Source organism: Capra hircus, chromosome 21 (assembly GCF_001704415.2).
Source record: "Capra hircus breed San Clemente chromosome 21, ASM170441v1, whole genome shotgun sequence".
Taxonomy (NCBI): Eukaryota; Metazoa; Chordata; class Mammalia; order Artiodactyla; family Bovidae; genus Capra; species Capra hircus.
Window position 1 is genome coordinate 19,175,828 of NC_030828.1, and position 12,235 is coordinate 19,188,062.

Sequence of the window (12,235 nt, forward strand, 5' to 3'; positions counted from 1 at the left end):
ATGGACACTGATAGAGTCAGGTTATGCTTCTACCGCCTGCTGCAGCTGTTCTCCACTTGTGCGGCTTTCTCGCTGGTGGCCAGCTTGGGCACCGGAATGGGGGCTGTTAGTCACTGGTCCATGTTCATCTGGTGCTTCTGCTTTGTCATCACCCTCATCACCTTCATAGTCCAATTAGGCGAGTACCAGCCCAGTCTCCCCTTTTCTGGGAAGAGCTTTCTCTTCACCTATGCCTGCCTCGCCACCGCTTTCTGCCTCTCAGCCTCCATCATGTACTCCATCACTTACATCCAGTTCTTGCCTCACAGCCCCTTCCGGGACCAGGCCACTGCCGCCACTGCATTCTCCTGCATCGCATGTGTGCTTTATGCCTTGGAAGGGGCCTTTCTCTGGCTACTATTCCCTGAGACCACTTTCTATTTTGCTACCATTCATGGCCTATTCAAGCTGCTAGAGACATCGGTGGCCTGCATCATCTTCGCCTTCATCAGTAACACCTACCTGCACCAGCACCAGCCAGCCCTGGTGTGGTGTGTGGCCGTGTACTCCATCTGCTTCACGCTGGGGGCCGTGGCCATGCTGCTGAAGCTGGTCAAATTCGAGAGCAGACTACACAACTTCTTCCCTCGTTTCCTGTTGGGGCAGACCATGCTCTCTGTCCTCCTTTATGCCAGTGCCCTGGCCCTCTGGCCACTCTACCAGTTCAATGAGGAGTTCGGCGGGCAGCCCCAGCGGTCCAGTGATGTGAGCTGCAGTGATGAGCTTCCCTCCACACTATGCATCTGGGACCAAAAACTGACTGTGGCCATCTTGACAGCCATCAACCTGCTGATTTATGTGGGTGACCTGGCATACTGGATCCACTCCATTTTTATCAGGTACTGAGCTCTGCCCAGGGGCTCTGGACTCCATCTTCTTACCAAGTTCTGCAATCCTCTGACATGCTCTTCCTGGCTCCTCTCTCCCTCCTCACATCCTTCCCCATTCGTCTTTTCTGTTTCCTTCCCTCCTTCTGCTCTGTTTCCTTCCTGCTTAGGGTGGTTGCCCAAGTCCTGTTTTGCCTCTTTCTCTTGCTTCTCTCATCTTTTCTACATTTTCTGCTTTTTGTCCTTTATTGGGTCATCCTTGGTTTTCTTGTCTGTGTCCTGTCCACCTCTCCCCATTTTCCTTCTTCTGATCCATCTGGGCCTGAGACTCCTTCCTTCTCTTCTTCCTTCCTTCTCATGACTCCACAGCACACAGCCCTCTGTGCAGCTGTTTACACCCTCGGCCTCTGGAGGGACCTTGTTGCCAAAGCGTGTCTGTCCCCTTGGCGGTGCCTTAGTTGGTGTGTGTATGTGGGGGTGGGATAAATAGGTAGTCATTGGGCCCACTTTCTCCCAGTAGGGGAGAGTGTACAGTGTGCCTCTCATCTATTTAAAGAATAAATCTCTGGAGGTCAATAATTCCCAGTGAGTGGGAGTCTAAAGCAGAGACCCTGAACTCCTGGGCCCCACCTGGTGCTCAGCCCCACTTAAGATTGTCTCCAGAATTTTTGTAGGCTTACTAAAATACACTACCAAGAACAATGGAGTCCAAAATTTTTGGCATCAGGATCAGTTTTTTTGAAGAAAAATTTTCCATTTCTCCCTGGCGTAGGGCAGGGGGATGGTTTAGGTCATGCCCGTTGCTCACTTTCTCCTGTGCAGCCAAGTCCCTAACAGGTCACAGACCAGTACCTGTCTGTGGCCCGAGAATTGGGGATCCCTAGCCTAGATGGCATCTTAGAGGAAGTTGAGATGACTTCCATGCCAACTACTGTCAGGGGAATTAAAAAAGGAGCTACCAAAGAAGCCAGGGTCTTGCAGACACCTGTCTGCAGTGTTGGTGAGGGGCAGCAATGTGGCCCTCCTGCCTCAGTGATCAAAACAGCAGGTCCTGCCTCTCCAGGGAGAAGAGCATGGCCACTGCAGCCTTAAAGGGATGTTAGCCTGGGTGTTCTCGTTTTTCTTTACTTTTTTTTTCTAGTCGGGAGGTCAAAAATTACTGGGGGACCCTATTCTTAAAAGGGAATTTTCTTATTTTCTTGGGCAGGTGGATGGGGGTGGTGGGGTTGCTGTTTTCATAGTCAAGGGAAGTGCGTTAGTTAGCGTGAGGGGACACACACATGCTTCTTGTGCCAATTGCTTTCTGCTGCTTCTTCCTGTTTCTCTGGGACTCAGACATAATATAATCTCTATAAATATATATAATTTTCAAAAAATCCCTTGGAGCTTCTAGTTCCCATCAGTCCCTGCTGTCAATCATAGAGAATAGCCTTGTTCCTTCGCCTATGTTCATAAAGCCCTTATAATTTCAATATTAAAAAGCTTCCCAGGTGGTTCCCAGGCGGTGCAGTGATAAAGAATTTGCCTGCCAATGCAGGAGATGCAAGAGATGCAGGTTCGATCCCTTTGTTGGGAAGATCCCCTGGAGGAGGAAATGGCAACCCACTCCAGTATTTTTGCCTGGGAAATCCCATGGACAGAGGAGCCTGGCAGGCTATAGTCCATGGAGCCACAAAGAGTTGGGCACAACAGTGACTGAGCATACACATAAAGATAAAAGAAAATAAACACCCCCTCATGCCCTCCTCTGCCCCTCACCTTCGCAAAACCAAAATCCACACACTGTAATTTTCTCAAATTTGCCTAGGGCTCAGAAGTGTCCTAGCCAATTTCCATCTTCAGCCAAACCTAGGTTTCTGGGACTCTCTGCCCGTACCTGGACCAGAGCCTGGGGCTATGGCCTAGGGGGTGGGCCCACAAGAGGTTGGGCCCCACCCCAGTGCCAACATCCTGTCCCCCTAACCCATAAAGGGGGCAGCACCTGGATGCCTCTCTTTAAACTGTGCCCGTGTGCACACTCAGTATGTGTGTTTGTGTGTGTGTGTGTCTGTGCTCGCCTGCATCGAGACCAGCAGCCCTTTGCAGTAACTGGTGGCTTGGACGGCATCACAAGCCTTCTTCCTCTCTTGCTCTCAACCGCAGAGCCTCAGCATCTAGTGTCAGCAGGCAAGCCAGGCAAGCAGAGCTGTGGGGGAGGGGAGGGGAAGGACCCCCACTGCTGCCCCTCAGTCCTGTGCTGGGATGAAGCGTGTGATTTTCATCCAGTGGCAGGTTGGGTGGAGGTGGAGGGCTCCCAGGGGGAGGTTCCCATGGCAGGAAAATCTTAAGAAACAATGAAGTAAGACTCATATTTTTAGGCTAGGATAAGAAAAGTATAAACATAAAAATTTTTCTCTGCCCAATTGGGTTCCTCGCTCCCTGGTGGTCCAGTGGCTGGGAGTCAGTGCTTTCACCACCGCAGCCAGGGTTCGATTCCCAGTCAGGGAAAACTTTCTTTCTAGGGACTTCCCTTGTGGCTCAGTTGGTAAAGAATCCACCTGCAATGCAGGAGACCTGGGTTTGATCCCTGGGCTGGGAAGACCCCTGGAGAACGGAACGCCTGCTCACTCCAGTATTCTGGCTGGGAGAATTCCATGGACCATATAGTCCATGGGGTCGCAAAGAGTCGGACACGACAGTGACTTGCACTTTGCACTGCACTCCCCTCCAATGTGCATTGTGCATCCGTATTAACCAGCCCACCCCGACGGCAGAAATACCTGCTCAGCCATAAAGATCACTTTATTCCTCTGGTCCCAGCCATGTAACTAGAAGATAGCACTGCTTACTTATTGCATGATTAACGTCCCTAGCTATTTTCTGCCTATTTTACGAGAGTTTTGTTTCTTGCACTAACAAATGTGTTATCAACCTTATGGTTAAAAAATAATGGTGCCTAGACTACTTGAAACAATTGACCTGATCCATGGGGTCGCTAACAGTCGGGGACGACTGAGCGACTTCACTTTCACATTTCACTCTCATACATTGGAGAAGGAAATGGCAACCCACTCCAGTATTCTTGCCTGGAGAATCCCAGGGACTGGGGAGCCTAGTGGGCTGCCGTCTATGGGGTCGCACAGAGTTGGACATGACTGAAGCGACTTAGCAGCAGCAGCAGCAGCAGCAGCAGCAGCATAGTTCTATAAGATCCTTGACTGTAATAATGTGACAATAGATATGGGAAGAAGCAGAAAGTGGAAACCATTTTCTGGAAGCTGATAGACTAGAAAGATAGGTGGTCCAGATGCTTTTGTTCACTATTAAGAGAACTAGATAGGTAATAGCACTTGAGTGGTTTATCAAAGAAATCCCTCAATGACCTGGGAATGAACATTCTTAGCACCCTGGGACAGACTGGTCCAAAATGTCTCCCAAACTTTGGTTGAAGTTAAGACAGAAAAGGAGGGGACTGTAATAGAGAATGTTGCCCACCACCCAGTTCTACAAGCACAAAGCCATTAGCCCCTGTGGTCGCTGATGTACAGTCTACCCTGAAAAGAATTCAAAGCCAAAATCAGGATGAAGCATTTTGTGCTCTGGGAAAACTGGGAGAACCAGCCCTCAGATAGATGCTTTAAGAGGAATTTTCAATAACACATTTTTGCATCTTCCCATATTTAGTTCAGTTCAGTTCAGTTGTTCAGTCATGTCCGACTCTTTGCAACCCCATGGACTGCAGCATGCCAGGCCTCCCTGTCCATCACCAACTCCCAGAGTTTACTCAAACTCATGTCCACTGAGTCGGTGATGCCATCCAGCCATCTCATCCCATATTTAGAAAAGCACTAAAACCATTAGACAAGATGGCTGTTGTCCTGGAAGAGCAGTAACCTGTAACAAGGTGTGTGCTCGGTGGCATGTCTCCCTTCCTCTAAGTCACATACCTACTGCTCCCCACGTACTCTTCTCAACAGTTCTCAGAGCTTCCTGAGAGACTGTTTCAGCAGCTTTACTCCTCAGGTTACTTTGAATAAAATTTTCCTTTTCTTTCTAACTTAACTATTGATTAATTTTTTCATTGATAAAAGCAAATATGCATTGACCTCCACAAATCTGGGTGGAAGAATCTCATATTCTACTATTTTTCTGAAAAATATAGAACACAACCCTGGGAGCTCACTTTGCAGGAAGATGGTGATGCTTCTGTGCTTTAGTACAAAAATTGCCCAGGGTTGGCTCACCTGAGGGGCTCACTGTCCAAACCTCCTGGTTCACGAGGGTGGCTACACCATCCCTCCTGTTGGGAGGTTAAGGGTCATTTCTCACAAATCCAAGACAAGGTCCAGTCCCCTCACTGTGGATCTCAAAAGAGAGTGTGAAGGTCCTCTACTTAGTTCAACCCTCTCATCACAGGGGAGGTGCAACTGGACCCCAGGGAGGGCAGGAGTTGTCCAGAGTCACCCTGTGTGTGGCAGAGTCAGAGTCAGGACCCAGGTGTCCTGTCCCCAGGCCGGCTGTCCATTCATGGCCCCACGCTGCTTGTGACAAGTGTGGCAGCAGCATCCTCCAGGCTGGGATTCTGCCCCGTCCATCCTTGTTCTGCACAAACCTGCCCCGTCCCCCTGAGGAGGGCACTCACTGCGCTGAGTCAGTTTCCTCATCTGCTAGAGTGGGGAGGGGTGCCAGAGACCCTGGTCCCTCCCAGCCCCCCTCTTTCCAGGGCGCCTGGACTTGCCAGTCCTGGAGACTCAGACCTGGAGATGGAAGCCGGCTCCCTCCCCTCTGGCCACCCTCTCTGCTTATTTCCTCTTGGCTACTGGGTCCTGTTTATTGGTCACACCCTTCCTGATTACACAGACCCTCCTTCCCCATGACCTCTGCTTGGTGGGGACCATGTTTCTCTCTCATAACATGAGTTTCCTCAGTCACTTCCCAGGGGTCCAACTCTCCAGTGATTCTTGTCAAACTGCTTCCAGGTGGACCCATAGTCTGAGGTTTCCCAGACTCCCTTATTCCTGCACATCCTTGACTATTCACTTCTTCAGAGTCCGAATCAGCAGCCCAAGTGGTCTTCCCCTGTTTGGGGAGCTTGTTCCTTTAGGGAATGCAAAGTCCTTTCTGCAGAGTGTATAAAGGGGCTGGCCATAAGCAGGAGAAGATGAAACAGAAGCCCAGAGTGAAGAGAGAGGCAGACCCAGAGTACACCATAGTTCTGCAGTCTCATGTGGGTCTGATTCCCAAGGAGAAAGCCTGGGGGAGAAGCTGAGAGATGCCCTCACAGACCTGTCTCCAAAGGCAGAGGGAAGGGAGGCACCTTGGATGCAGGGATCTGGTGCCCCAGCCCGTTAGTACACACAGTTGATGGAGAAGACCCCTGGCGCCCAAGCCTCAGGCCCTTCCCTTGCTCCCTGCTTGGCCTGGGCTCCCTGTCTCCAGGGGCAGTGGCCAGAGGCTCCCTCCTCAGCTTGCCAGAGCCTCCTCCAGGCAGGGTGACTCCAGCTGGTGTACCCCCCTCCCAGCCGCTCCCCCCACCCCCTCGCCTCCGCCAGACTGTGTCCTGAGCTGCATCCAGAACAGAGCCCGGGGCACAGATGTTTCCATTCCATCACTCTGGACCAGCTTCTTGGAAAAAATCACAGAGTCGACCTTCCTCAATCCTCCGATGAGTAGAGAGAAGTGGGCCACTCCCTCCTGGGCTCTCAGAGACCTGGCTATCTGCCTTGGGGGCCAGTGCAGATGGCCGATCCATGTGGCCCTTGTCTGTGTGTCTGGCTCCTTTCTAAAGGTTCCTGTAGGGAGGCCAGTGAGCTGAGGAGAATCCAGTGAGGGTCCAGTCAGCATCTCTCTAAGTCTCCACACTCTCTGGCATTTTTTGGCTGGCTTGTTAACAGGAAGTCTAGACAAGTTGAGGGCATTGCAGCCAGATCAAGGCCCAAAGGAGGCAGGAGATGATTCTTGGACCCAAGAGAAGGGGGTCAGCATTCAGTAAATGTCAGCATTTCCTGAGGTTCTATTACCTGGTGAGTTTTGCAGGGAGACAGACGTTTATTCAAATCCAGGCTCTGTCAGGGAGTAAGTGTATGACCTTGAGTAAAATGATCTAATGTACTCTCTGAGCCTCAGTCTCATCATCTGTTAAATGGGGATGACAACAATAATATCCCTGAAGATAAAATGAAATAGGGGAAATAAGTCACCTTGTCAGACTGTTGCTGCTGAAGGCTATTATCTCCATTTTCTGGATGAGCAAACTGAGGTTTGCAGTGACTGGGCACAGGGTTAGGGGATGTGTAGACATGTCAGGGGAAAGGCCCTGAGATGACCAAGAGGAACTGGAGGACGATCTCAGTGCCTGAAGGGAGAGAGGCAATAAGGCAGGAAAAGTAGAAAGGAGTCTGGACTCGCAGGACTTTGGAAGTGACGTTTTAGAGTCTGTGTTCCATCCTAAGGGAACAAAGAGAAGCCTTTGAAATATCTTAGTTTGACTTTATTTCAAATTCATCTTTGAGGTAAAGGATGGAAATAGAGGAAGCAACTAGAGCAGGTGAGGGGATGGATGGATCTGGACCAGGTGGCTTTAGAGATGAAGAGTGGGTGGATTCGAAGCATTTTGTGAAGAGCATTCAGGAAGGCAGTGTCATTGACTGAGATGGGGAAGATGAGGAAGAGCCCAAATCCTGCGGTTCTTATCCTGATGCCTCAGGCAGGGGGAGCCTGGAGCCTTCGGCCTCCCTCCCCCCAGTCTCTGGAAGGAGGGGGAATTCTAGTGCAGGAACAGGGGTGGGGGGACTGTGGGGTCGGGGGAGAGGGGGAGAGTCTCAGTGCCCCCACAGCGTGAGGAAGAAAGGAGGTTTGAAGTAGTCTCTCTCTTTAAGACCCGACAGGATACTCAGTTTGCCCAGAGTGTGTTCCCTACAGGGCCGGGATGGTGGGGGAGGGGGGGAGTAGATTTTCACTGGGACAGTTCCCTGCAGGAGGTCTGAGTGCAGTAGGACAGCCCTGTGTGCTTGCCCGCTCAGTCATTTCCAACTCTTTGCAACCCCATGGACTGTAGCCCACCATTGGACTGTAGCCTCTCCATGGGATTTCCCAGGCAAGAATAATGGAGTGGGTTGCCATTCCCTTCTCCAGGGGATCTTCCAGACCCACGGGTCAAACCCGGGTCTCCTGCATTGGCAGGTGATTCTTTACCAGCTGACCCACTGGGGTATCCCTACTAGGATTGCCTTTTGGACGGCCATTGCTTAATTTTATGCTCCATTTTCCATCTTGCACCTACTAAACTGGAAAAATGCTATTCTTCCATATCGAGCTCTTCCACAAAAAATGGTTCATTAGTATTTTTTTCAACCCACCATCTGACATGGGCTGACGCACAGGGCGTGGGTGATGATTGTGTTCACAGCAGAGGAGTGGCACCTTATCACATACAGAGCCCAGCACTCATCTCTCAGTATTTGGCTCCTTGAGAGATGAGCAGCCAAGCCTGCCTTTGATAACACAGCCAAAAGCTAAAGGGCCTCCAGAAGCTAAAAGAGGGTCCCAGGAGGACCCTTCCCTGGGCATCAGAGACAGCACTACCCTGCTGACACCTTGACTTCAGAATTATGATGCCTAGAACTGTGAGAGAACATATTTCTGTTGTTTTAAGCCACCAGGCTTGTCATAATTTGCTGCAAGGAAATTGTCATAATTGGCTGCCTAGGAAGCCAAGATGAAATTTTAAAAATAGAAAGTATACTCTATGTCATATTTTTAATAAATTTTCCAGGAAAGCATCCTGACCTCCTGCTCCAGAGCATGATGGTCACATGCATCCAGGACCCCCTGTGTCCCCCAGTGTCTGAAACTCACAGGGGAGGGTCCACCGATCTAGAGAAGGATGGTCAGTCCAAACACTCACAGGAGCTGGGAGGGAAGGAAATAAGTAAAGGGGTGGAGAGGACTAGGGCCCCTGGAGAGGACCAGCTGCACCTGTCTGGGGTGGTGGAAAAGCAAGATGCTGTGTGATGATATGGTCTTGTGTTTATAAAACAGGGAAAAAAGATACAGGTGCTCACTACATGCATATGTACATGTATGTACACACACGTCTACATATGACATCAGAGCATGTGAAATTTGTTGAAGGCTGTACATGCAGTTGAGGACATGGATGCTCCCTGGATAGAGGGGTGGACACTCCTGTGAGGAAGCAAGAAGCCTGGCCGTACCAAGGTGGGGAACCTGAGCACATGTGAGACACTCATAGTCCTGCTTTATGTCAATTATACTTGAGAATAAGAAAATATAGAAAATTACACAAAGATGAAAATGAAAAATAACATAAAGGACATAGCAGCTGCTCAGCTCCATTCACTTTCCCCCCATCCTGAGGGCACACAACCCACTGACTCCAAATCTCCTAAGGCTTCAAAAGCAGCTGGGAATCTGGATTTTCATGTGAAATTAAACCGCTGCAGCCACCAACACTTAGGGAAGAAATAATACTGATTCGACACCATCTCTTCCTGAAAACACTGTGACGAAACACCAAGCACATCCCTGGGCCACCTGCAGTACAAACTGGTTTGCAGCCCCCGATCTGCAACAAATCAAGCTTGCAGGTGCTGATGGCCAGAGTGGGGCCAGGGCCTTCTGGGTCCTCTGTGAGGGGGAGGGGGACAGGTAGCGGGCATGGATTGAGTGTGCCATGTTCCAGACCCTCTGATGGGTCCTCCACATGCTTTTATTCATTAAGTGACAGAAAGCTGGGATTAATTCCATTGCAAAGATGGGGAGACTGAGGCTCTAATGAGTAACTTCCCCAGTATCTTCCACCTCTAAAGTATCTCCTCCAGGCCCCACGTCTCCCTGTAACCGAGTGTCCATCTCACTTCCTTCTCCTTCCTTTGTCCGGGCCATGACCTTTCTGGCTCACTGTCTTCCAGTCCACACGCCTGGCTGCTAGGCAGGCAGGGCTCAGCCACATCTAGGCTGTGTTCTGATGGGGGCACCATGTCCACACTCACAGATTACAGTGGAGGACGGGTTGCTGGGGAAAGTGAAAGAAGTGAAAGTGAAGTCGCCCAGTCGTGTCCGACTCTTTGCCACCCCATGGACTGTAGCCCACCAGGTTCCTCCATCCATGGGATTTTCCAGGCAAGAGTACTGAAGTGAGTTGCCAGTTCCTTCTCCAGGAGATCTTCCCAACACAGGGATTGAACCCAGGGGTTGAACCCAGGTCTCCCACACTGTAGGCAGATGCTTTACTGGAGGAGGGGTTGCTGGGGAGACTCAAGTAAACTTCCTACTTTTCAAGGGTGGGAAACTAAGGCCCAGGGAGGTCACAGGCCTTACCCAGGGTCACCCAGCTGGAATCCCACACCTCTGCTTCTCCACCCCTCCCTTTGTAGCATTAAAAGGATCCAAAGATCTTTTGTAGTCTTAGGTGGAACTGTACCTGGAATTAGGTGGGGATCAAATTGGGGGTAGGCAGCATGACACCCCCTGCTTCCCTCACCCCAGTGCCCCTCCCCACCCTGGCAGTGCCCACTGGGAGGCCCGCAGGCTCCAGGGCTCCACTGGCAATTGGGGCTCAAGGAGCTTTGTGAGTCCAGGGAGGGTCTCAGGTTTGCTCTGTGTTTCTCTTTCAGCCTCAGCTTGTCCCAGGGTTTATTATCAGCAAAGGTGATATAATAATCCCCTGATGGCAGGAAGCTGGCTGGGGCTCAGGCTGCTGGCCCTTCCGCCCTGGGGCCTCTCAGCAAATAGTCCCTTGGAAGCAGGGCAGCTGTCCCTGAGGAGGGGGTGGGCTCACTCCCCAAACACTGGACCCTGAAGGAGCCCCTGTGTGAGTGGGACTGCAGCCCTGGCTGGCGGGACTGTCTTGGGCAGGTGACCTGGGCAATTCCGTGGTCTCCAGGGTCCCTGCCACTCTGGCCATATGTCCCTGTCACAGCCCTGAAGCCCCTTCAGGCCCCTGTTCTCCTGTCTCAGTTCCAGCCCAGGCCCCTCCTCCGTGGGAAGATTGGCTCCATGCCTGCAACCCTTCTGGGTCAGAAGACCCCTACTGGGATGCCTCAGGGCTACTGGGACCCTGGGATGCCCCCAGTCATCTCCACTCTGACCCCCCACCCACCCCTGTCCCGGATGAATCCTCAGGGCTGTCACTTCTCAGGGTTCCTGCAGGGGTCTCCTTTTTCAGCTCCTGCCCTTAAAAGGGGGCCAATCATCTGTCCATCCCCACCCCCTCCCTGGGATGCCCTGAAAGACTATGCATCAGCCTCAGACACAACATCCTTGTTCACTTCTAATCCCTTCTTCCCAGCTTGGAAGCTGCTAACCAGTCTCCCAGGCCAGGAGAATCCTCACAGGTAGGACTATTCCTAAATCTTTCCAGACTCCCGTCCGGATAGCAGCTTTGGACCTTAAGAGCCAAACATTATGTTAATTTATTCTGTGTTTCCTCCATGAGGCCCCACCCTGGAGTCATGCTGGGTTGAAGTCTCCCCTCCCCAGTGGGCAAGGGTCACATGTGATGGCGAAATTGGGAGAGGGGATTCAGAACAGTCCCTACTTCCCGCATCATCTTGTCCCCACGGTCTTGCTCTCACCCCATGGCTCCACCCTGTTCACTTCTGAAGCTGCCCTCCTCCAGGTGAGGCTGTGTCCCCTCAGATGGCAGCTCCTTCAAGTGATGGCTGTAGGGAGGATACGTCCGGGGCATGTGTGTCTCCAAGTTGCTGTGGAAGGAGGCCATGGCGCTGAAGGTGTGTCGGGTCTCAGAGCCCCGAGCTTTGGTCCTGGGCTCCCACCCACAGCCCTGATGACATGTGGGCTGTAGAGCAAAGTGCCCAAACCATGGCTTTGGTGTTTTTATCTGGGTTCTCACTCCTAACCTTTGACCTTGGGGAAGGCACCTGAGTCTCTCAGCTAACCCTCATCAATACATGGGAGTAGCAGTAGAATCCACAATCCTTTATCTTTGGGCTCAAGTATGCTCTAGAGCTCATAATTTTTCAGCTTCAGACAGATGACCAGATAGTTCTCTATAGAACATAGCATCACCCCAGAGTCTGAAAGCACCTTCCAATGACGCACATTAGAGTTTCAGCAACTGCAGTCTGGAACATTAACAGTAAGTGATGTAAATAATGACCATAAATTGTCTCATGTATATTTTGATCAAATTTGCTTACCAAATAACATAAAAATATCTTTTTCAATTTGGAGAGGCTTGAAATTTTCAGATTGAATATAAGGACCATTTTGCCTTGGGTCCCCATAGATAATTTCACATAGCACAAGAGGTCCAAAACGTTAATGGTTTGAGGTCAGACCTAACCCAGTAGAAGGTTTGGGATAACACAGGTCTCCTGACAATGTCAAGGGTGATGGGTGGGGAA

The 12,235-nt window shown here is 51.0% G+C and overlaps 1 protein-coding gene across 1 annotated transcript; it reads left to right on the forward strand.

Annotated features, from left to right (window-relative positions):
* Nucleotides 1-940, forward strand: LOC102188356 (myeloid-associated differentiation marker-like). The gene is given in 2 exon segments (XM_018065854.1): nt 1-876; nt 878-940. Coding segments are annotated over 2 exon segments (939 nt in total).